Source organism: Callorhinus ursinus, unplaced genomic scaffold (genome assembly GCF_003265705.2).
Source record: "Callorhinus ursinus isolate GAN/ISIS: 27379988/994484 unplaced genomic scaffold, GSC_fseal_2.0 scaffold12, whole genome shotgun sequence".
Taxonomy (NCBI): domain Eukaryota; kingdom Metazoa; phylum Chordata; class Mammalia; order Carnivora; family Otariidae; genus Callorhinus; species Callorhinus ursinus.
The window spans coordinates 63612348-63638579 of NW_027397074.1; the positions used below are offsets into that span (position 1 = coordinate 63612348).

The 26232-nt window shown below is 42.6% G+C and overlaps 1 protein-coding gene across 4 annotated transcripts in view; it reads right to left on the reverse strand.

Annotated features, from left to right (window-relative positions):
- The window catches only part of CADPS2 (calcium dependent secretion activator 2), a 508166-nt gene extending 482675 nt beyond the window's left edge, over positions 1 to 25491 (reverse strand). For 2 of the 4 annotated variants that reach the window (XM_025865736.2, XM_073899137.1), the window contains exon 1: positions 24999 to 25487. In XM_025865736.2, coding sequence (XP_025721521.1) covers positions 24999 to 25337 — 339 coding nt within the window. In that variant the 5' untranslated portion in view covers positions 25338 to 25487. Of the gene's footprint in view, positions 1 to 24998 lie in introns of all 4 variants that reach the window. The other 2 variants (XM_073899136.1, XM_025865743.2) reach the window with 2 other exon arrangements.
- Positions 25492 to 26232: the final 741 nt, after the last annotated feature.

Genomic DNA, 26232 nt, shown 5'->3' on the forward strand with positions numbered 1-26232 from the left:
GAGAGAGAGAGAGAGAGAGAGAGAGAGAGAGAGAGAGAGAGAGAGAGAGAGAACACAAAGGGGCAGATGTAAGAACATGCCAGCATGTTCCAGAACAGGAAGATAGTTTAGAGCAGAAAGATCAAGGCAGAGGTCTAAGAGATAAAAGGGGGCAGATCACACGGAGCCTTGCGGGCCACGGTGAAGGTGTTCTAGGAGCACAGGGGAACCCAGTGGAGGTCCTGAACAGAGAAGCAGTTGGACTTCCGTTACAAAGGAATCACTGACTGACTGTAGAGATCACATTCGAGTTGGAGGTGGTAAGGACAGAAGCAGGAAAACAAGTTTTGAAGGCTACTGCAGAATCCTGCATGCAGACTGCTTTATAATCTCCACTCCAAAAATCCTAGGAAATTAAAGAACTAGCACCAATTAAAGGAATCTAAAGTGGAGATAAGATATGGAAGGTACATTAAGGACATGCCTCATGCTAGAGAAGTAACAGGACTACAATCTTTAGAACCATCCTTAAGGAAAAGGCCCTGGCCTTTGTGTCTGTCCTTGGCCTGTTTGCCTTCCCATCTATTCCTGTCTTCCCCTTCACATGACTGAACCCCACAGACTTCAGTGCCCATGCTGCCTGGACAGCTGATTGGAGACAGGCTAGCCTGAAAGTGGACATCATGAATAGAAAGGTCAAGGTATTTCTCACCCAACCTCTTCTATTTCAGGTGGCACCTCCAGCAGTAGCCCCATCTCCATTGTTCCACGTCCCCAAGGGCAGTCCCCTCCACGGTTCCAGTTACCACTGGATGGCCCCAGATCCTGAGTTCAACTCCCACGAGGCAGCCCACCCCATCCCTGGCTCTAATAACACCAACCCTCTCCTTCCCCCACTTTAGCCCAAGGAATGGTAGCTGCTTCCTGAAGCTGGTAACCTCTGCATTGCATAACAGATTCCTATTTGCTTTTGGCTTTCCTAATACCTTAGCAACTAGTTGCCTATATTACATCCCCCCTCTTAAACCACTTTGTGATAGTTTTTCTGACTAGATCCTTATGTACTCCTCCATCAAAAAATAAAAAGTGTTTATATGTTGTGTTAAATTAGGATCTGGAAGGTATGTATGTATTCTGTGATGATCTACACTATTCATATCCCACACTGCCCAGGGAAATCGGGCTGAGGGAATATCAAGGGGGAGATGGAAGAGAAGGGAGAGGCAGAAGGAAAAAGGGGGGCAGTGGAGTGTGGGAGGAAGAAGAGGTGGGGGACATGTACTGCATATCACTGTTCAGTGCTTTACAAACATTCCCTTAATCTGGAGCCCAAGGCAAAAAGCCCCAGAGGCTCCTCATGGCATACAGCTCAGAAAACCTCATCCCAGTCCTTCTGGAGACCCTGCCGCTATCAGTCACCACCACCAGGCTTCAGGCACCTCTGGGGCCATGTCCTAGAAGCTGCCAGAAGTGAGTCTTACTTTCACCTACCCTTACTCACAGCATGTAATTATTAAAAAGTCAAAGGAGGTGAAGTCTATGTACAGAAAAGTCAATAGAGAAACTTGAACCATTAAGGTGTCAAGACAAAGGTACCACCCACATTTGCTACAGAACACGGGCAAACCAGACCCCCTCCATCACAATGCTCAGCTGGGCTGGAACAGGGAGTGCTGTACATTCAAGGACTAGGGAGACTTGCATGAGCAACCTCCAGGTTAACACTTATTATCCTTGCAGATAAACAGTATGCATAAACAAGGATAGAAAATTTAGCTTCGAGTATCTGCGAGAGTAACAATTTCTATAGAAAAAACACTTAAGGTGCTATTGTGTTGCATAAGCGTTTGGTATAAAGGGACTGTGGGATTGACCCCAGGGAAGATAAGTACCCTCACGGATCTGAAAACAACTTCAGCACTACCACTGCTAGTCACCACTAATTCAAAAATGATTCATGTCCTTGAAAGTCATAGCATAAAGGGACATCACCATATTTGCGTCAGACCTAAAAAATTAGAGAATGTTTACTGCCTTGTTATATACGAAAATACAACCCATACAAATATAACCTATAAAAGCTCTGAATTGCTTAAAAGCCTTTCTCCCCAGAGAGGAAGTAGTCTGAAAAGCTTTTCAAGTGTCACTTTGATCCCCCAACTGCGGCTGTCAGGACAGGAAAGGACATGGAGGGGAAAACAAGCACCATCCTATAAAAAGGGATTGCAAATTTCCTAGAAGGATCACTTCCTTACACTCAGTATCCCTTCGCAATATTCTGCCTGGAAGCTAGTTCTCCCTTAGAACGGTGGACATCCAGTAAGGGAACAGTCACTGGAATTTAGAGCTCCGACACACATTTAGTCTAGGAGCAATCCAATCCCCCAGATATGTAAAGGTATATACAGTGAACCCTTGAACAATGCAGGTGTTAGGGGCATCAACTACTATGTAGTCCAAAACCTAAGTATAACCTGACTCCCCAAAAACTTAAGTTTCCTGTTGACTGGAAGTTTTCCAGTAAGTAACACATACTTTACAGGTTTTATAATATACTATAGTCTTACAATTAGCTTAAAAAGTTATAAAATCGCAAGAGAAATTGCATTTATAGTACTCTAAAAAATCCACATGTAAGTGGACCGTGCAGTTCAAACCCAGGTTGTTCAAAGGTCAACTGTATGGACAGGAGTTGAAAAATGTGTCATCTGATAAACTACAGACTGGAATTCAAACTCCAAACATGGATAAAGGACCCTCCCCTCCACACTTAAACATATCCAGAAGAATCGAAGGCAATTAATGAAGTAACAGCACACTGGAGCAGGATAAGAGGTCACGGGGAATCCAGCCTTATGGCTGGAAGGTACAGGACATGGTCTTCCCCCCTCTGCAGGATGTGATCTTGATACAACCGACAGGAGACCTACAAAATGGAATTTAGAAGCCACAGAAAAACCTTGAAGTCCTTCAGTTATAAGACTAAATACGAAGCAAATGCAGATTGCACCTAGGTCTAGATTTCAAACCCTGACCACCTCTGAATTCTAGGTAGTGTTTTCCATTGCATAGAAGCCTTCTCTATAAACATGGCCAAAACTTAGTTTATATTCTGCCCCCCTTGTTGGCATACTCTCGGTGGCTTAACTGCTTTTCCAAATCCCTCTTCCTTTGCTTTCCTCTTGTACAGAGGCTGGTAAGAAAAACCTAACATCCCAGCCTCCTTACAGCTATGGTTTGCCAATAAGATATAGAAAGTCATCGAAGTGGGAAGGGGATCTCCTTTCCAGAATAGTCTCTCTACGATGAAGCCCATGGCTCCTTTCCTTCCACTTGGAACATAAATGCCTCACATGTAGGTAGTTGCCACCACGACAGCGTAGGGATGCCACCACGACAGCGTCACAGTAGGGATGAGACTGCAGGTGAGTCATGCCAGCACTGTGTTCTTGTAAAGGGAGAGAAGTGAAGCCCAGTGGTTCAAGCTATTAGACGGCCTTTCTGTTCAGAGGCAACAAAATCCTCACTGGAAATTCCCCAAGTCCTTTCCTCCTGTTACACATCTCACAGGGGGCACCAGCGAGATCCTAAGGATCATCATTAAATCCTCGTTCACATCAGCCCGTTTGCTTCTCATTGTTTAAACACCGTACAGCCCTTCTAGTTCATCCATTCATGTTCTCCTCCTCTAGACCAACTGACACGCCCAACTCCCCACTGCCACCAGTATACTCCTCTTAAACACACAAACCTCTCCTGACAAGCTTTCCGGACACACCAACATGGATTCTTGGGTCCCCCCTTGTCTCACAAGACTCTTCACAGTGGGCCCAACAACAGCTACAAGAACACGTAAAAAGCCAGCATGTCAACATTTTTAAGATCCCTTTTATGTCCAATATACAAAGACATCTAACTCTTCATAGAGCACAGTAAGACTGTCTTTGTGAAAACAAAAGAAACCAACTTTACAAAGACATCTTGAATAGTATAGTCAAGGTTGGCAAGGACGAAGTGAGAGGTATTCTTAGACTCTTCACAGGTGTGTATGTATAGATCGGTATAATTATTCAATTATGGTTGCCCCTTGAACAGGTGTTTGAACCGTGTGGGTCCACTTGTATATGAGGGTTTTCTTCCCCCCCCCCCCCGTAAGTGCAGCTAACGTATTCTCTTCCTTAGGATTTTAATGTTTTCTCTAGATTTTAAGAATATAGTATATAATATACATAACCTACAGTATATTGACTTTTTATCAGTAAGGCTTCCAGTCACGAGCCAACTATTAGCACTATTGGGGAGTCAAAAGGTATACACAGATTTCACTGCATGAGGTGCAGGGGGCTTGGTGCCCCAACCCTGTACTAGTCAGGGTTCAACTATATACTACAAATCTCAAAATATGCACACTCATAACACCCAGTCTAGAAATATTGTGAAATCCATCCCTCATCCCTAAAAGGTACGCTAAGCTCATGGCATAAATGTTAAATCGGGGTGTGTAGGAGGAAAGAGTATAAGACCATTAAGTTTTTTCAATAGGAAAATATTCAGGATATTATGTGGAGTGGGGGGAAAAAAAAGCCAAGACACAGAATAGTTTATAGCATGATCAATGGCAAAGTAGGCATGGCAACCGTCATGGCGAACTGTTCAGCACTCATCACTGTTACCTCTGGTCAGATCCTGAGTATTTTCCTCCCAACTTCTGTTTCCGGACTTGGCTACAAGCACATTATTTCTATACTCAGGAAAAATATATAGAAATATATAGTTCTGGAGATAGTAAAAAATACAACAGTACAAGAAACCCAGGTTGAGCTACCGCCACTAAGTGATAACCATTTTCCATAACCAGATTCAGTGTTGCTTTGATGAAAGGAATTGGAAGTCCTCCACCCATGTGCCCGAGTGGCAGGCACTTGGAACCAAAATCAATAACCCTCTTAGCAGTTTGATAGACCCCCATTACAGTTTATGAGAATTCAGAATTCCAATTATGAGGTCCTGACATATTAAGATCTCCTACTCAATTTCCCATACAACCCCAAGTAATTTCCTTTATAAAGCTACCGTAGAAGATCAAAAAAACTTTCAAGTCCCTTTAAGTCAGGCTGTAACTGTAGACGGTAATGCATTGGGTCACATCACTTGTCCTGTGATATAGCCGCGTACTCCCGACTTCAGTGCGATCCAACCAGTTTTAGGTAAGAGCTCATATACCAGGAATACAATTCTTATTTTGCAAGGAAAAAAAAACACCTTGGGAAGTCCGTGAATTCAAGATCCAAGGGTGTGGAAACACAGATCAGAGAATTCTGATACCATCATTTACAAACTGACCTAAGGCAGCCTGCTTACATTCTGAGCAAATACAGAAATAGAAATAAGATGAGCTCAAACGTCTAACACGTTTGGTGTGCACACTGTTAAGTGCCATTCAATTCTACTCATTTATTTTAGAAAGCCATTATCTATTTTACCCCTTTTTAACCTTCATGCTCTGAAGAACACCTCAGCAGCTGGTCAACAAGGTTTTGAGCACCTTATTTATAGCTGACATTTTAAACTATTTTTGTGAAGATATGCACACTATTCTGTCAGGCCTCTAAACAGCAATATGTAATTCTGAAATTATTGAAGACACTAGGGGTCTTATGTGCTTTATCAGGGACCTCACAAGTTAAAAAAAAAAAAAGGCAGGATTTAAGCAAACACTTTAAGGAAAATAAAAGTTGCTTCATAAAAGTTAAACTGTTCTCATTGTCACATACTTGGCTCTTGGGGGAAAATACCGATGTTACTACCTACTGAAAGCAACAGATTGATCTCGTCGGGGAGCATCGCCTGAGGGCCATGCACTATGACAATAACTTCCCAAGGTATTACTGATAAAATTCAGGCCTCTTCCTGGACCATAGCTCATACCCCACAAATTCTTTTTCAGAATATACTAATTCTCCACTACTCCCTTACTGGTGTGCTCTTAACAATGCTTGAAATAATCAAATTAACTGGGTTTTGGTTCATTGTAAGTTTGCAATATTTAACATTAAAATCCCCAAAGACTCCATTTCATAAGTGACTGACTGAACTTGGGAATCATACACACACATGTTGAAAAAAGTTGGTTAGGTCACAATTTAACGTTTGCAGCAACTGGTTAATGCCCCTACACAAAAACAGTGTTGAATAACCAACAAGTTTCTTTTGAAATCCCTTTCTCAGCCAGATGTTTCTATTTCATCATCAGGGTCAGTGGAGACTATGGGCTTTATTCCAGTTAGTAGCTCCATTAGTCCACATGGAAGACAAAGATAAAACTAGTAAGTCATATAGAAAATTAAATCAAAAGAAAGATAGGGAGTATTTTAATTACACATATAATACAAATACGTTGTTCTGTTCTTGGATTTTTTTTAAGATTTATTAGAGAGAGAGACAGTGGGAGAGGGAGAAGCAGGCTTCCCGCGGAGCAGGGAACCCGATGCGGAACTCAATCCCAGGACCCTGGGATCATGACCTGAGCCGAAGGCAGACGCTTAATGACTGAGCCACCCAGGCACCCCAGTTCTTGGATTTTTGGAAGCTAACTTTATATTACTGATACTTAAAGCCAAGAGGTGGCCAAGAACACTTTAAATAATCTCCAAAGTAGGACTAGAAAATTCATCCACATAGAACCTTGTGAAATTTGTAAGTGTGCTAAGACAGTAGAGTGATTACAACAGTAGAGTGATTCCAAGGAGCTGCCTCACCTTAAGAGCAACCACCATCCTTTATAACCCAACCTTTGTCCATCACAAGTTCACAAAAAGTAAGAATTTCCTTGGGTTAAAAAGTGTGCCTATAGCCAGGGTGAATTAACAAGTACCTAGCACAACAAAATTTTAAAGCTAAGAGATTTTAACATTTTAGAACCCTCTAAAGCTAACATTAAAAACATGAGAAAGGAAAAAAAAATGGGTCTTTTAAAAATGAAACCAGACTTCAAACTTTTCATTAGCAACACTGGGAGCTGGAAGAAGGTGCATTAAAGCCTTCAAAGTTCCAAGGGAGGAGGATTTCAACCCAGATTTCAATGCCCAATTTCTCTATCAAAACAAAGAAAATTTCAAACCCACATAGATTCAGAAAATTCGTCACACTCTTCCAAAGGTGCATGTGAAAAGGTTCAAACAGTATTAGGAAATGGGAACACAAGGCCTTCAACTCACAAGAACTATGAAAAGAGAATCCCAACTCTAAGCCTGCTGTTCAGCTGAGAGTTCACATTAGAGTAAACCAGAGGAAGGCTACGGGGGGGACAGATGTGGGGGTGCGGGTGGGGAAAGAGGTAGAGAGATCAACGTCAGCCATTAGAACAGTGACCTCCAAACCTAATCAGACATCCCATGTGCTGGATCCCCTTTGTGCTCCAGATCCATTCTCTCCTATTGTCTACCCAGCTTTCCGGCGTACAGGACTAACAGGCCCTAACAGCCAGGCATATTTGCTCTTCAGTTTCTCTTTGGGATTCCCTTTTCATGAGGGACCCACACAAAATCAGAGAGGGAAATACAGGCTGACAGGAGACCATCTCTGGGCTCCCTCGCTACCATGCACCCTTTGGTCATGACTGTATTCTCCTGGAGACCACAGCCTCTGACAGACAACTTACTCCCACACCTTTGGTTCCTGGTCAGTTCAGGCCCGAGTTCCCTCCGTTTGCGCATGGAGGCCTACAGACAGTAAGGTCTTCCCTCCGTTAACGTTGAAGGCTTCCCCATCCCTCATCGGTTCCCTTAAAGCTGTCTGACCCTCTCATCTGTGAGTTGCCCCTTGGTGTGACAGCGATTTCCAACTAGGCCCTAACTCATAAGCCTCCCCCTTTAGAAAAAGATAACCCTTTTGCTACACAAAAGTGAAATTTATCACTAGGTTATAGAATCTGCTCATATTTTCACAAACACAACATCCTACCTGGAATGATAAGATGAAGGGAAATAACATTTCAGATATAAGTGCTTAAGCATAGCTGGTCTAAGAAAATAAACTAGACACGTATATGCACATATATAATGTGGAAGTCTAAGGTAAATGAGCTAGTATTTAACTGCATGTTGTCAACACTACTCCTTTTTGATATTCTGAAGGGTTCAACAGTTCACTTATCCATAAAAATCCAGGAGAATGGAATTCAAAATAAAAGCAGACACAAGCATCCTGCATCAGAAACGCAATCACAGGTACCATTGCTGTCGGGGACATTTCTTCAATAGGGTGAGCAATTCTCAGAAAAGTTCCTAAAAAAAAAAAAAAATTAATAAAATTGAATCTCTTCCCAAACTTACCCAGAAGTTGTAGTTCTAGGAAGATCGTATATATTAAACACACAAAAGGGCGCCCGGGTGGCTCAGTTGGTTAAGTGACTGCCTTTGGCTCAGATCATGATCCTGGAGTCCCGGGATTGGTCCCACATCAAGCTCCCTGCTCAGTAGGGACTATGCTTCTCCCTCTGACCCTCCCCACCCCCGCCATGCTTGCTCTTTCTCAAAATCTTAAAAATAAAATAAACCCAAAGAAAAGACATTTTGTATTTTATAAAAAGCTCTACTCTAGGCTCAAATAACTACAGACAGGCTTTACCTAAATAAATGCCCAAAAGGACATTCAAATGCTATGTAGGATGAAAGACAAATCATCATGCATTTCAGGTTTTCTAGAATCCCTGGACCCTACCCACTAAATACCAGTAGCAACCCCCACCCCCAATCATGGAGAAAGCCAACATACCCCACAGAATTTTTTTTTAAATGTCTGCTGGGGGTATTTTCTAACCCCATTGAGAATCACTGGTTTATAATTTGCAACAACCTAAGGAGACAAGGAAGGGAGACAAAACAGAGAAACAAGAACTCAAGAAAAGTTTCAAGTTTTGTAAGAAATGCAACCAATGCATACTAGGTAGTTTGACAGTCTTGATATAAACTCCACTAAGCTTTCAGGTTCTAGAGTCAACTACTACAAAGTACAGAAATCTTAAGGATTCTTAAAGATAAAATTAACCTTGGGAGGGCATTTTCCTTACAGAAGGGTCTAGGTGCAGGTGTTGACAATGGATTTAAATTCCAGTGTCTGAAATCCCTGCAGTCTCCTGACCCATACACCAGGACAAGAAACAAAACAGGTGACTGTTTCTATTACAAGACTAATTGTAGTTAGAGTATGGACAGAATAGACCTACCTTAACAAAAATCAAGGAACTTGAAGAATTAGCATGAACAGGAGAAGCAGAAATCTCCCTCTGCAAGCTGTGTGGCTCAGCTTCCCTCAAGCAGCAACCATCTCTTCATCCGAATGGCTACTGTAACCCGCAGACTGAGACAGCTCTTCAGGCCAGTGAAAAAGGGCAGAGGGGCATGGCAGTGGAGACATTCCCCTCCCCTCTTGTTTCAGATGTAGAGTCCAAGGCAGGCTGCCCCATCATGGGCCACTCTGATTTTTTTTTTTTTTTTTTTTTAAAGGAGCAGCATGGGAAGGGGAAGAGAATCTCAAGCAGACTCCCCGCTGAGCATGGAGCCCCACATAGGGCTCAATCTCACAAGATCAAAATCATGACCTGAGCCGAAACCAAGGGTCAGATGCTTAACCAACTGAGCCACCCCAGGTGACCCTGGCATATTACTTTAAGTTACTTGAGACAGATGCTGCAAGGAGAACACTCAGACCCTGCTCTGTGCCCCCAAAAGCAGGAAATCATCTCCCACACAAGATGTATCCTCCCTGTACCAGGAGGTAAACATATCTTTATCACAAGAGATGGAAAATTTAGAACCTGGAAGGTTACACAAACAACCCTTTACTAATTTACTACCCTGGCCCAAATTCTGTTTAGAATTCCTTACTAACTGAAGCTCCCCAAGTTCAGTTCTTTGTCCTGTCAATTCCTCTATTTTCTTTGCCTAAAAAGTGAAAAAGTGCCTTAGTCATTTAGGTCTCTAATTATTGGTCCTGTGTGTGCATGCAATAAACCTTTTTTCTCTTGGTCTCACGTAAATTTAATTCTCAGTCCAGCTAGAAGACCTTAAAAGGTAGAGAAGGTTTCCTTCCCTTCCCAGAGAATGGCCCATACATTTGCACACATCACTTCTCTTCATACCCCCACTAGTCTGAAATCAGTCTTTTGGCTATGGCTAACCGCAGAAGGTGGTGGAATAGCAGATTCTGATTGTTCCCCAGCCACCAATAATTTGGGGCAACAATTTGTCTGCCACATCCTTGCTCTTATTCTGGCAAGACTCACTTACTGCCTTCCTCAGTGAAATCTCGGAAGCCTGCATCTGGTCTTCCAAAACTGTGTAAAAACAAAGCTATTGCCTGTGTAATTCCTCATCAAGACTGATGCTGCCATAGGATGTAGTCCTGTTCCCACGTGGGAGAAATAAAGTTGCCGTCCTCCAGAGTTTTGTTCTTGACCCACATTCTCTGGACGATCATGCTCAGTCCCATGGATAACAAAAGGAAAGGGAGGGTAAGACAAGAAATGTCTTCAGCCAGAGAGCCATGTGCCTAACAATTCTATTGCTTATAAGAAGGTGATAACATACTGGAAGCAACCAGCAGAAACCAATAATGGTAAAGAACTGTATTCCAAGTAGAAGGAAGCCAGGTGCTTGTAGGAGTGAACAGACCCTCCCCACTGTGTGTTCTACGGGAAGTAATGGCTAAAGTCTAGAAAGAATGAGAGAAAGTGGAGTGGGTATTTCAGTTTATGAAGTATTTCCCAGAAGTACTAAAAAGTGTGAAGAGTTAAAAAGGCTCCTTCTGGGAAGCTGACTGGCAATGGGGAGGCATTCTAAGTCCCGAAAGGTTAAGGGACTAGTTAAGGTGGTGTTTAGCTACATAAATATGTAATAGCCTAGTTTCAGCAAATTAGAATCTCGAAGTAGTATTGTCCATACTGATTATTTAAGCTCAAATACATTATAACGTGGGGTAAATGCTTCCTGTATTATACACCACCTCTGAGGCGACCATCCTATTCAAACCTGAACCACTGCCCGAACCTCGTAACTGGTCTTCCCACTTTCACTCTTGCCCCTATAGCCTATTCTCAAGGCTATACAACTTTAAGGGTGTGAATTAAATTCCACATAAATGGTGGCCGCTGGAGTTATGCAGTGTATTTTCAGGTCAAAGATCCTTTTAGATTTTTGATCTGGTCACTTCCTGTACTGGCTCAAAACTCATTGGTTTCCCAAACTTAAATTTTGAACATGTTAACATGACTTACAGAATGTAGGTGAGCTTGCCCATGCCTATCGCTCCAGATTCATGCCTTCTCCACTTTCCAGTTCTCATCCCACTCTAGCCACTGTAACTTCTTTGCTGTTCTTCCTAAACTAACTTTATTCCACCTCAAAGCTCTTTGGAAGGCAGCTACGCTCACCACTCAAAGCTCTCTGTACTTGCTGTTAATGCCACCCAGATGTTCTTTCTCCTCACCCTACACCCCATTTTCAAGTGGCTCCAATACTTTTGCTTAACTCAACCAATACCTGCTCCTCAGGGAGCCTTTCCCTGACCACCCTACCTAAAGTAGCTAGGGATGCTAAACCCCCTTCCACAGGCACCGTGTCTTAATACTTACATGTGTACTTGTTGATAATCATCTCTTCCACTAGAACTTTCATGAGGGCTGTTTTGTCCACACCTACACTCCCAGTGCCTAAAATAGAGCCTAGTACACAACGCCTGTTTAAATAGTGCCTCAATATTTGCTCCCGAAATGTAACAGGCTTTATAGAACGTTTTTCTAAGTGAAAATGAGAAAACGGGGGGGGGGGGGGGGGGGGCGGGGAACACCTTTGAAGATCTACTCCACGCCAGGCACTGTGCTAGGTACTTTTCAGAAGTCCTCTAGGATCTTCACAGCATCCTGAAGTATCCATCCTTTTTACACATCAGACGGCAATCTAGAGAGGACAAGGGCAGAGCCCTGCTCTGCTACAGGTAGGGGCCTCCCGGAAACAAGAGGGAAGGCGGGAAAGGCCAAGAGGAAGGAGACAACACGGGAGGGGCGAGAGATTACCAACAAGCTAGGGGCATCAACCACCTTCCACTCCACTTTTGTGTATTCCAGCATTTGCACGAGAATCTTTGACAGTTTTTTTTTTTTTTAAAGGTTTTATTTATTTATTTGACAGAGAGAGAGACAGCGAGAGAGGGAACACAAGCAGGAGGAGTGGGAGACCCAGGACCCCCCCTTTTTTTTTTTAAAGGTTTTATTTGAGAGAGAGAATGAGAGAGAGAGAGCACATGAGAGGGGGGAAGGTCAGAGGGAGAAGCAGGCTCCCCGCTGAGCAGGGAGCCCGATGTGGGACTCGATCCCGGGACTCCAGGATCATGACCTGAGCCGAAGGCAGTCGCTTAACCAACTGAGCCACCCAGGCGCCCGAGAATCTTTGACAGTTTTACACACAATTGAAATTAAGAACTACTAAACCCCGTAAATACCAATTAACATCAAAGATCGGCTATTTGTCGCACCCTTTATGTAGATCTCAGTTGTACCACATTTGAAACCTGCTTATCAATAATTTTCTCACTTTCACAAAATAGGTTTATATTTATATCGTTCCTCTACACAACAGTCTATACAAAGCACAGCAGTGAAGCTTAGTTTTGGGTGGCAAAGCCACCCTGTAGAAGTCAAGCTGTTTGTCAGACAACGTAAGAAAGGTTGAATTCAGCATATGAATAACAGCTTAGAAATAACATGGGAAGTGGATTGTGAAATTAAACCTAAGATGAGTTGGTAGTGTCATCTCTATACTGCTGAATCCAAGTAGCGTTTCCAGTCCCCATCCTACTCGACCAGTAGCTCTTGTTGTTCTCTACTTCGTTGTATTAAACAGTTCTTTCCTCAGTTTGACACAGACCATGCTGGCTTTCTTCTAGATCAGCTGCCCCTTCTCCATTTTTGTTAGCTCAACCTTCTCTCCCCCTTAAATCCTAAAGGCCAACGCATTAAAACCTCTTTGCTGGATCCGCTTTTCTACCACACCCAGGCCCATGATTTCAATTACAATCCACGTGACAATTCCCAAATCTACCTCTTGTACCCAAATCTCTCCTAAACTCCAAACAACTGTCCTTTTGATCTCTACTTATTTGAAGGACCACAAATTCAAGATCTCATGTATTAGGTTTAGCTCCCTTATGGCATGGTCTGTACTAGATTAAACTGTATATCCCCACATCACTTCTCTCACATATTTGTAAGAGTGAAAAAGGAAATAAAGTCCAAAGCCCAGAATTTATAGGAATTATGGGATTGTACGCTTGAAACACAATTATGAAAAATTAAGGTTATTAGGACATTTTGGCTTCCCCCAGTCATTTCAGGTATACTGTTCTATCATGGAAAGCAAAGTGGCCCTCTAGTTGAAGCAGGGTTGAGAGAACAAGAACATGCCTTTCAGTTCTCTACCTCCCACTGCTCAAGAGTACATAAAGTACTTCTGGTTAGGAAAACCAGAGCTTCACAAATGTAGGCAATGGTGGTCTTGTTATAATTCAGAATGGCTCCCGAGGATACTCAGCACTTTGTAAGCCTTTTTGGCTAAAGCAGTGTTTGGAGTTTTAAATATTTTTCTAGAGAACTAAATTAAAATAAGATTCTCATCTCTTTAAATAAAATTTGGAATATATTTCCTTAAATTTGTGAAAGTAATAAAAATACAGGTTTCATAGCATAATTTAATTTTCCCAGCTTCCAATATTCATGCAGATACATAAAAGTATCTTTAAAGGAAATACTGCAGACTGAATATAAAACTGAAATCCATTCAGATGAACGTCCACTAATTTCATAACCCATGAAGAAAACTAGAGACATAAGTTTTTTTTTTGTTTTTTTTTTTTTTTTTTTTTAAAGATTTTGTTTGAGAGAGAAAGAATGAGAGAGAGCATGAGAAGGAAGAGGGTCAGAGGGAGAAGCAGACTCCCTGCCGAGCAGGGAGCCTGATGTGGGACTCGATCACAGGACTCCAGGATCATGACCTGAGCCGAAGGCAGTCGCTTAACCAAATGAGCCACCCAGGCGCCCCTAGAGACATAAGTTTCTTAAAACACACATGCTCTGCCCAGTGAATCAAAACAATAAGCACAACCATGAGGAAGGCATAAGATTTATATCCTGTCACTATCTGTCCCTGGCTCCAGGATAGGAGAGTTCAAATGCCCTGAAGACAAAACAAAAAGCAAAGGAAACCGAAAACACAGAACAAAATGGAAAATAAGATGGATACATTGGCTACGACAGTTTCAAGCTCTTATAAAAGCAGACTAGGCAAAAACTGTTAATTTTTCTCAATATAAAATAACCTCAAAATGTGTGTAGGCACACATGCATATATGTTTATGTGTGTGTATATAGGTGAACAGGAGCAGGTATGTTATGGATATCAGTATCTAATAAACTCCAACAATTTCAACTTTGTCCAACTTTAAAGTAGAATTCTTGTCCAGTACCACACTAAATGGATCAAAATCAGTGAAAAGGAACTCCCTTTAAGTATATACTTATCCTTTTACTATTAAGAATTTACCATCAAAGCTTTTGAGTTAAATACTTCTGGAAATATAAAGTAAATTAAAGATACAGTTATAGCAGGATAATACAGTACTATAAAGACAAATAAGATAGGAATTACTATAAAACTAATTAGATGTATAAAAAAATCCTAAAGTCAGAAAATTTGCTTCATGATTTGTGATATAAAATACTACTAACTGGGGTGCTTGTGTGGCTGAGTTGGTTACACATAAGACTCAGGTCACAATCTCGAGGGCATGGAATCAAGCGCTGTGTGGGGCTCCATAGTCAGCACGGAATCTGCTTGAGATTCTTTCTGCCCCCACCCCCACTTGCACTCTAAAAAAAAAATTTTTTTTAAATTATACTACAAAGATATAGTTCAGTGAACCACACTGTCAACATAAAATTAGAAATTAAAAACTTCAACAGTAAAAATTTAATATTCCAGTTAACTATATTAATACTAGTTCAAGAGAAAAATAAGTAACATTAGCAAAAGTTTATTACAGACTGATGCCAAACCGTATCTAGAAGTAAATTCATAGCCTCATATACTTTCATTTTATTACAAAGCAGAAAAGGATCCTAATTAAGCTGCCAGATAAAAGAACCATGTTTATCTCACTCAGCCCCTCCCCCCCAAAAAAAACCTTAGGAAAAGAGAAACTATAAAACAAAGTTTACGAAGTTAACATGTATATTTATAAAAACAAGAGTATCTGGGCTAATTATTGACAGATTTTTTATTCATTTGAGAGAGCGTGCACGCATACTAGTGAGAGCAAGCAAGAGCACAAGCAGGGGAAAGGGTCCGGGGGAGAGGGAGAGGCAGGCTCCCCGCTGAGCAGGGGGACCAACACGGGGCTCAATCCCAGGACCCCAGGATCATGACCTGAACCAAAGAGATACTTAACTGACTGAGCCACCCAGATGCCCCTCTAGTCATTTTTTTAAAGAAAGGATAAAATCTGAAGACTGAAAACTGTAGAGAAAACAAGAGATATGGCCAATTCTCCGAAGTCATGATCTTCATATTTGAATGTGGAATAAGGAGAATATCTAATAGGATGAAGAGGAAAAAATCCAAAATAGATTCTGGATATAGGTAATTTCATGAGTGAAGTCTTTCTGCTGTCAAACAAGCATCTGTTATCTTATATACAAAACAAAAAACAAAAAAAACCTCTTGAGAAAAAAGTTTATATTCCTCACTTAATACTATTCCTTAAAAATCAAACCTGTTACAACGACAGCCAGCATAGAAAGTGACAGACCTTTCTGAATACAGGTAAAAATAAATGAAAGTCTAGGGAACTGGAAATCAAGTGTTCTTTAAAAAAAGAAAAAAATCAGGGAGCAATTACCCTAGAAATGTAAATATGATTTAACAATATGAAAACTAGGGGTGCTGGGTGGCTCAGTCGTTAAGCGTCTGCCTTCGGCTCAGGTCATGATGGGATTGAGCCCGTCAGGTTCCCTGCTCCACGGGAAGCCTGCTTCTCCCTCTCACACCGCCCCTGCTTGTGTCCCCTCTCGCTGTGTCTCTCCCTGTCAGATAAATAAAATCTTAAAAAAAAAAAAAAACATGAAAACTAGTCACATCAGTAAAATTAAGGCAATTACCTCAACTGATGTCAAGTAATTTGATAACATTCAAAGTCAATTCCTGGTATCTTTATCCTTTTAATGTAAAAAAAAAAAAATAGCGTAACAAAGAATATTCTAAAATACTAACAGTGTATTCCTTGGTGTAATACCAAAAGCATTCCTCAGTAAAGCCAGGATAAAGACAAAGGTATGGCAAAAAAAAATACACTATTCTGAACATTCTTACTAGTGACATCAAACAGAAAAGGTAGAGCTACTGGAAAGAACAAGTCATTACTATCAGAAGATTCAGCCACCCACACAGACATTCTAGAAGGATCAGGTAATCATTACTGAAACAATCAGTAGTATACAGTAACATGAACAGTTAAAATGAAGTTAGTTTAGGGGCGCCTGGGTGGCTCAGTTGGTTAAGCGTCTGCCTTCTGCTCAGGTCATGATCCCAGGGTCCTGGGATCCAGCCCCGTATCAGGCCCCCTGCAGGGAACCTGCTTCTCTCTCTCCGCAACACCCCCCACCCCCTGCTTGTGCTTTCTCTCGCTCTCTCTCTCTCCCTTTCTCAAAAGTCTTTAAAAAATATTAAGTTTAAAAAAAATTTTTTTTTTTAAATAGCCTAGTTTAGAATTTAACAGTAATAGCAAAAGACAAGCCACAAAGTTATAAAATGTTTAAAAATAACCTTGGTTGGGGCGCCTGGGTGGCTCAGTCGTTAAGCGTCTGCCTTCGGCTCAGGTCATGGTCCCAGGGTCCTGGGATCGAGCCCCGCATCAGGCTCCCTGCTCTGCAGGAAGCCTGCTTCTCCCTCTCCCACTCCCCCTGCTCGTGTTCCCTCTCTCTCGCTGTCAAATAAAATCCTTAAAAAAAAAAAAATAACCTTGGTTATAAACCTCAGTCTACATAATGAAACCTACAAAACTTCACAAAGACATAAGAGGCTTTACTAAGAGATGTTTATGTTGCTAGAAGAGTGAATTTAGTAAAATAGCTTCCCCCAACAGGCTTAACAAAAAAAATGATAGCGTCTAGTCTGGAGCATATGCATCAGTAACTAAGCACTTTATATATGTCTTCTAATTTAATTATAACAAGAATTCTATGTGGCCATTATCCCCATTTTACTAGTGAAAAAGCCAGCACCCAAAGACAGGAAATGCCATCCTCACACATGGGGTGGATACATGCACGGATACTACTGAAGAATGAAGCCCAGGCCCTCTGAAGACAATGCTCTCCTAGCTGCTTCAATACTGCTGCAATTAAGAAAAAAAAAAAAGGGGGGGGGTGCGGTGGACAGAATGAAAAGAATTTGACAAATAGGAACTAATCCCATCAGGTTATTAAAATACAGGATTATCCTAAATCAAAATTATATGATACTAGCAATAGGAAGACCTAGATCAATTAGAATAGGTAACCTAAAGATATAAAGAAAAACATACAATCTAAGTTATTGAACACTAGCCTGTGAGGGAACTTCTGCTTGTTTTATTCTTTACTGTATTTCTAAGACATCTGATAGTGTTAAGTAGAGGCATAATAAATATTCGACCAATGAGTTAATGAAGGAAACAATATGAACTTGACTTACAGCTTAGTAATGGAAGTAGAGCATAATCAATTAGGCTGCAAGAACTGCTTAGCCATTTAGGGAAATAAGTCAGCTCCTTGCTTCAAACAATTCTAGATGGGAAGTTGTCAAAGAAACTCAATGTTAAGAGGAAAAAAAAAAATTGAAGTAGATCTAAAAACAGTAAGAGATTATAGAAACCCCCTCCACAAAGGAACGCTATCCTCAACATATAAGAATTCATATCAGTAAAACCAATATCTCAATAGAAAAATGATAAAAGGATATTAGACCATACACATACATTCGCCCTCACAATCAGCTAACAGCAAGTTAACTATCATCTCAGCTACCAGACTGGAAAGATAGCCTTTAAATTGGTCATACCCTTTGCCCCAGTAACATTTTCATCGCAGATTCATCACTAACTTGAAGGTTAGAAAATGGAAATATTCAAACCATAAGGTTTACAAAGTGAGGATATAAAATTTCAAAAAGACCCTCAATGATGCTCTACAAATAGACTCTCAAACGCAAACCAACTTAACCCATTAATGCTATTTTTTTTTTAAGTTTATTATAGTTGATACACAATGTTAGTTTCAGGTACACAACACTGACTTGACACTAATATAATTTGAAATAGGTTTTCCATACTGTCTACCTAATGCTAAAATGTTGCCAAAAGACTACATAGAAATATCAACACACTTAAAACTGTTTAAAGAAATTTAAGTACTTCACTTAAAAGACAATTATTTAAGAATGCCTCTGAAATTTACTTTTTGAAAGACCTTCACTGACTACTACCGCATACACAGGGGAAATATTCCTCCCACTAATGACCTTCAAAGACCTTGGTGAAATTTACTCTCCAGTTAGACATTACTCAGTGTCAACTCCTACTCTTGAGATTTCACTATACTCCCCCAGTTTATTTTGGGATGGAAGGCAACACTCAGGCTTACCCTGAGCATCCTATATTTTCTGTTGCTAAATCCGGGATCTGTGGTTTTATACTGAATTACACAATTGCAAATGCAATTTAATCGCCTCTAGCATATTACCTAATTAAAGACCTTTTAGAAGTCTAATATGTACCGCTCTCCCACTGTATTGATTCAATAAAGTGTAGATTATTATTTGGATAGGTTGGTTCCATGCTTAGAGCATCCCTGCTGCCTTTACCTTAATATGGAATACTGGTTTAATTACTCAGTAATCTCACTCATTACTGAAAATACTTTCACCTTGCCCAGGTTAAAATAAGCTCAGTTCCCTGTAGCTTTAACGACAACAAGCAGCCGTTCTCAACCTTGGTTGTACACTGGAATCACCAAGGAAGCTTTAAGACTACAACCTCAGAGACCGATTTCATTAGTTAGGGGTGCAACTTGGATGATGGGATTCTTAAGAGCTCTCCAGGTAATTCTAACACACAGCTGAAGATAGAAATCACAGGTTTTTGGTTTTTGGGGGTTTTGTTTTTAAAGGAAATCCTACCAAACTCCTTAGCTGATTTTGAAACAAAGGGACCAAAACAGTAGTCCTAAAATGAAGGGTTACCAAATTAGGACAATAGTTTCATAATTTGATTCCTAAACATTCCCAACTTTGGGAAGGTGCCCTTTTTTCCAATGATATATCCACTATAGTCATTAGGACTTTTATAGCCTAAAGATTGAAGCACACAGGACTCCGTGACCTACCACTTCCTTCCCAAAGATCTAAATAAACTTGAAATGCATACAAAATAGCACAATCACCCAAGAGGCCTGCCTCACTACCAAATAACTGGTGGGATTTTCCACTCAGAATTTCCATATTTCATAACCTGGCAATTAGTTTTCATTTTAAAATTCTTTAATGACCTTACAAACTGTGCTATCTTGTGAGTGTACAAATAAAGGGAACAGTTTCCATTAAAAGAAAAAAACTAAAGAGGGAAAACAGGATTACATTATTTCACTTTATAAGCAGTCACGGTATATCACAAGTACAGCTGATTTCACTTTTGAAAGAAGCCAATGCCAATATCACTTAATCCATCTGAGTTCTCATTAGCACAACTCATTCCATTAAATTAAGTACTATGGGGGCCTGGGTGGCTCAGTTGGTTAAGCGTCTGCCTTCGGTTCAGGTTATGATCCCAGAGTCCTGGGATTGAGCCCAGCATCAGGCTCCCTGCTCCGCGGGAAGCCCGCTTCTCCCTCTCCCACTGCTTGTGTTCCCTCTCTCGCTGTCTCCATCAAATAAATCTTAAAAAAAAAAAAGTGCTATGGCCTCAAGATACCCTGTGGAGGGTTGAAGGAACTGAAGCAACACACATCTTCCCAAGATACTGAAGTCCAGTCTGAGATTGCTTTAATGCGTTTCCACCTCACTCCCCAGAGGACAATGTATTCCTGGTTATTAGAAGCCAACATAACCCATACCCTTCTACATTTGCACCATCATGTACATGGGATGAATTATCCTAACTCCCAAAGAGGGTGGCTTTAAGACTTTCATATCAGCTGCTGGAAACCCGCAAACAAGTAAAGCAAGGCATACTACTGGGCTCCTACACTGTCTCTCAGGTTTGATAGTGGCATTAACAGTTTTGCTCGGCAGTCCTTAGTTCTGCACCAACAGGTATTACTGTTTTTATGGCTTCCTTTACAAGGGTTGGTGGGGGATTCGGGAGATCTCAAAAAGCATGTTTGGGGGCGGGGGGAGTACGTGGGTAGCTCAGTCGGTTGAAATGTCCAACTCTTGGTTTCAGCTCAGGTCATGGTTTCAGGGTCGTGAGATTGAGCCCCACACCAGGCTCCACAGTTAGAGGGTCCCTATGAACACTCTAAAGCAATGGGTGCCTGGGTGGCTCAACTGTTAAGTGTCTGCCTTCAGCTCAGGTCATGGTCCTGGGATCAAGTCCCACATCAGGCCCCCTGCTCGGTGGGAGCCTGCTTCTCCCTCTCCCACCGCTTGGGTTCCTACTCTGTCAAAATCTTAAAGGCAAAGTCCACACGTTTAACATTAGTTTCCAAAGATTAGACAACTTTGCTTTTGTTCCCTTTTGTTCCTTTTCCCCAAACTATACCTAATTCTTTGAAACATGGACTAAATCGGACACTTCCACGTATCCAGACAAGTTTTTATAGGATAGACCCTGCTGAGAATACATCAAGGCCACAGTTGTAGCTTTGGCACCAAAGAGGGGCAACACAGCACTAAGACAAGGACTCTTATAAGGTAAGGATTCTCAACCTTTGTAAATCTGTAGGGTTTTTCTAGAAAACCGGCTTTCTCTGAACTTGGGGATCATCTAAGCAGTTAACTAAGAATGTTAAAGACAAAAGGGGCTATCATTTCCAGAGATAAAAAATGGCCGTTTTATTGTAATGGAACATTGTCAGTTCCAGGGAAGAGCCTACTTTTTCACCCAATACTATTTCCCTATAATGCACTCTTCCTAAACAGTTTTACCTAATGAGCTTACTTCCCCCATATGTCATTTCACAGTATTTGCATATATTTCCCAAATTTAGAATTAAAGGAAAATTATGCAAAGTGGTGGGAATGATTCTATACGAAGGTTTAATAAAGTCAATCTAGTGATTGCATTTTATGTGCATGGCCACTGTAAAGAACATGAGTATAGGATTCATACAAAGTTATTAGGTACCAATTCCTTATTTCTGAATAGTTGGCTCCTTCAACAGCTGACTTTACTAAATCCAATGAAAACAAAAACCGTGCAACCACTAGAAACCTACAGACCCAGCTAAACTATTAGCACTTTAAGTCCTGTACATCTAGAATGTAGTTATAAGTGGAGACCTGTAGTCTAAGCCTGTATCTGTATGAGTGAATGTACTTAACCTCTGCTACGGTGGCCATTATGTTTGTCAGACTCTTCCTACCTTCTAATCACCTGTTCACCTATCTTCCTACAGGGTCCCCAGGTTTTCCAAAGGCTCAACAACCTGCCTTTATATAGTTTGCCTTATGATGAAACAGTTGTGATCTGTGCCACTGTTTTGTAGTTTCAACACTGATCCCACCTTTAACCAAAGATCTAGTCATACAGGGCGCCTGGGTGGCTCAGTTGGTTAAGCGACTGCCTTCGGCTCAGGTCATGATCCTGGAGTCCCGGGATCGAGTCCCACATCGGACTCCCTGCTCAGCGGGGAGTCTGCTTCTCCCTCTGACCCTGCGCTCTATCAAGTAAATAAATAAAATCTTTAAAAAAAGATCTAGTCATACAAAGTTTATTGCTGTGGTGTTTGGATGGTGCAAAAGTAACCAAGGTAAATAAGCATCAGGCTTAGGCACTTCCCAGCTGAAGTCCTTTTCCCATTAGTGGTTACTTCGTATTTGTATCACATATGAACCCCTGGGTATGTTCGTTCAGGTGGTGTGACCACGGGTACGAAGCTTTGTCAGTACCTGGGTCGAGCCATTAGTCACAGGGCCTAACTGCCATCCGCCGGCCACTGTGATTGCTCCGAGTCGAAGTTTTTCAGCCAAAAAGCAAAGAAAGGCATGTTTTAGTCAACCGAGTTTAATGCTACTAAGCTTTTACAAATAACTCCTGGCTAAAATCCCTAACTTGATTTGGGGGCCTTCTAACCAAGAAAGGGGGGGGGGAAACCCAAAACCACAAGGGGGCTCAGCTCTAGTTCACGGAAACTCACCTGCCCTTAACAGAGAGCTAGGACAGTCAAGGTAAGGGTCTTCTGTCATTCATAAAATGAAGACGCTTTTAGATCTCAATCTGAGAATTTCTAAAATTCTTAAAGTTAAGCAGCAATACGCATTTCAACATTTAAGCCTTTAAATCCTTTTACTAAAGGTGCCTGGGTGGCTCAGTCATTAAGCATCTACCTTCAGCTCGGGTCATGATCCCAGGGTCCTGGGATCAAAGCCCCACATCGGGCTCCCTGCTCAGGCAGGAAGCCTGCTACTCCCTCTCCCACTCCCCCTGCTTGTGTTCCCTGTGTCTGTCAAATAAAATCTAAAAAAAAAAAAAAATCCTTTTACTAGATACCTAAACTTGAAGATACAGAATAAAAACATACGACGGATTAGTGATTTTGCAATTATGCTGTTATTTTTATATAACTATAATTCAAGACTTAAAGTTTTTGGCATTGACTTGTGCAAATTCACAAGAATATGAATTCCCACTTCACTGTCCTAGGAGGAAACCTGCCAAGAAATGCTCCAGCTCTCTTTAGTAAGCATATTTAAAAAAAAAAAAAAAAAGGCCTTTTGAATAAGGGAAATACACACAGGCTGTTATATGGCCTCGCCCTTAATAAAATTCACAAAAGTTAATCTGACCGTATGCAATTCTCTCATTTACAGAATTGAAGTCTCTAAGCATTCCAAACATTTTGCCGAGATCAGATGATCAGATGCAGGGTTTTGTTTGGATTTGGTAACACCTGGATAAGGTTATAATAGTTTCCTTAGTATAAATGTACCTGTTTGAAAGTTGAAGTTCTGTAGAAACTTTTTAAATAGGAGTCAGATCTGCAGCTACAAATGAAAGTTACAACAAAATGTGAAGTTAGCTGATACTGGGCTACCAGTGTCTTTTTACAGAAGCCAAAAAGTCCGAACAGATACCGTTGGTTTAACCATACATTTTACTAAGTTATGTTAGTCACCATACATTACATCTTTAGTTTGATACATTTTTATACTTTAATACACTAAAAATAAGCTTAAATGACGTATGATCAAAGTGATGACTGGATAGCATTCAGAAGTATATAGAACCACATAGAACACAGGCCAAAAGTTACCTACACTAAGTTAAGGACTAGTGAAGTTAAAAGCTGCTTGACCTATGGGAGTGAAGCAGCAACAGGTAACTGCAATACGATGAGGAAGCACTTACCTATGAGTGGGATGGAAGGTACGCAAGAACTCCACGGGGTGCTCACAACCGACCCGAGGGATGGTAACTTCAATAGTGCCAATTCGTTTGACATTAGGAAATGGTGCTTATAGTGCTCTCCTCCAAAATGAGGAATTTGCCTAGAGTGTACCAACATCTTTTCCAGCTCTAGCCTTGTGACTGAATTACCTACAGGTTAGGTTCTGGAAGGATCTGTAATCAGGTGACAGCTGTGGAGAATCCTCCCATAAGGACTACCAGAGAATGAAGGGTTCAAAACAGCTTTCTTGGTTTAGGTGTTTTTAAAGACTGGATAAATGAGGGTGGCGGGAAGACTGCCTTTAGTGGAAGATGTAGTGGTGTTTCAGAAGGTAGTTCAAAAAGCTTTCCAAATTTTTTTGAAGTGCCTCACATGCTTAATACTTCAGAAAACACCTATGCATCAAAACATGCCTTGGGCAGATTACAAGCTCTCTGGGTCTCCACGTATTGTCCAACTAAGGAAATTGATGAACCTAAAGTTTCAGGAGAAATCTATTAGAAATATTTACTAGACATGTTTTATTTGGAACATTTACCCGATTAGGGCAACTTGAGTCATGACTTTCATGTGTTACTACATTAGTACCCTAGAATCTGGTTTTAAAACTAAGGTCGGAAGATACTACACCTGGAACTCCTTATCACTTTAGGATTACAAAAAAGCATTTAATAAGTGGCAACGCGCCAATCCTTTGTTTTTCATCAATAGTGCGTTTCATTAGGCCTGCCCAGACCAGGAATTACCAGCCTACAGCAACGCCACCAAACTCCGTACCCTCTCCAAGGTTTAGGATTTGAAGTCCTAGTTTTACAGCAATATAGGAAACTTAACTTTTATTCACTGGGGAAAATCTCTACCCCTTCGCCCTAGTGAAGGCTTCTCTAGCTAACAGAAGTGTCCAGATTCCTACTTCGCCTAACTACACAGTCATTTACACCCACAGCAAAGCCCAGCTCCAGCTGAACTGGGTGGACGGGAATGCACCACTGTTGTTAGAAAATTAAGTTGATAGGAGTTGCGTTCTAACCTGGCCGGAGCGGAGCCCCACCGGGTGCAACCACCGCACAGCCGGCGCTACCGGTTACTCTCACGGATGCCGAGCTGACAGCTTCTGCCAACGGAAAGTGGGGGCTGGGGGAGGACGCGTCCTCTGCAACCCGATACCCAGCCAGCTAAAGCACGGTCTTCCCTCGAACCTCGAAGACCAACAAAAATAGTACCCGCGTTGAACAAGGGCAGAGGGCAAGCGACCCAGAGGTCTCCCAAGAGAAAACTCCGGAGAGGAAGAAGTGGCAGCTAGAGGCGGCCGGTCCTGCGTGCAACTCACCTTCTGCTGTCTCCGGGCCATGTCAGTGGGCTGCTTAGCGTTGAAGGGGTAAGCGATACACCTCACCACGAAGACGTAGAGCTGCAGGCGGATCCTCCGCTCCTGCTCCTCATCCAGTTGCCTCTCGGGCTCATCTCGCCCCTCGCTGAGCACCGAGGGGCTTGGGCTCACTGGTCTGGCCGCGCTGCCGCCGCCGGCGCGCCCCGGCGCGTCCCGCCGCCCTTCGCGAGCCGGGGCCGGTGGCGCTCGCTGCGAGCCGCCGGCCGCCACCAGCACATCGCGGCTCTCCTCTTCTAACCCTTCGTCCGACTCCTCTTCACTGGAAGACGGGTCCAGCATAGTGCTCGGGGCGCCCCGCCGCTCGGCCCGCGGCCCCCAGGCACCTCACCCAGGGCAGCTGCGCCTGCCGGTCTGAGAAAGCCCCGGGGCCGGCAGCAGCAGTCGCAGAACGAAAGGGAAAGCTGGCCGGAGCTTTCCGGACACGTCGAGTTGGGACCGGAATGTTTCCTACCACCAGGGCGAAAGGGGCGGGCAGGAGCCGGGAGAAGAGGGGGAGCCGCCGGGATTAAATAGGCGGAGTTAGCGTTGGAGGTGAACGTGAGCGCCTCGTGAATTCCTCGGCCGGCCCGGGGCCCGCCAACCCCGTGATCCTGCAACGCCCGTGGGCAGAGGCCGGGCGGCCGGAGCGCCCGGGCGCAGGTGGGGAACCTGTGGCTCCTACAACAAGCAACACGTGGAATAAAATGTTGAGCGGGCGCGGGGTCGCCGAGTGCGCGTGCGCGCGCCGCAGCTACTGCCGGGGCCCGGGTGCCGGGTACCGGGGCGCGCAGTTTGCAAAGGCAGGGGGGGGCTGGACTTGGTGGCTCTGAGTGCGCACACCCGGGGTTGCTTGGACTGCCTGGACCCCCGCCACACGTCCTTTTTCTCCCACCAGATTCCCGAAGAGCAGGAGGACGGGGGCCAGACAGCTGCCCGCATTCGCCCCGCCCCCCCAGGTGAGGCGAGCGGCCGGAACACCATTCAGACCCGAACCTGATGCCCAGGCTTGAACCCAAGTGCGTTAAAGTGGGGCCTGAGCCGCTCACCTTAAAAATAACGTTGAGAAGAGACTTTGAAAAGTCTCTCGCTCTGCTCTGCTGCTGTTTCACGCTCTTGCTGATAGTCCAAATTACAAAGTCAGAGGAACGTTCCTGACAAGAGGAAACAAAACAAAACAAAACACGCGAGGCTTCCT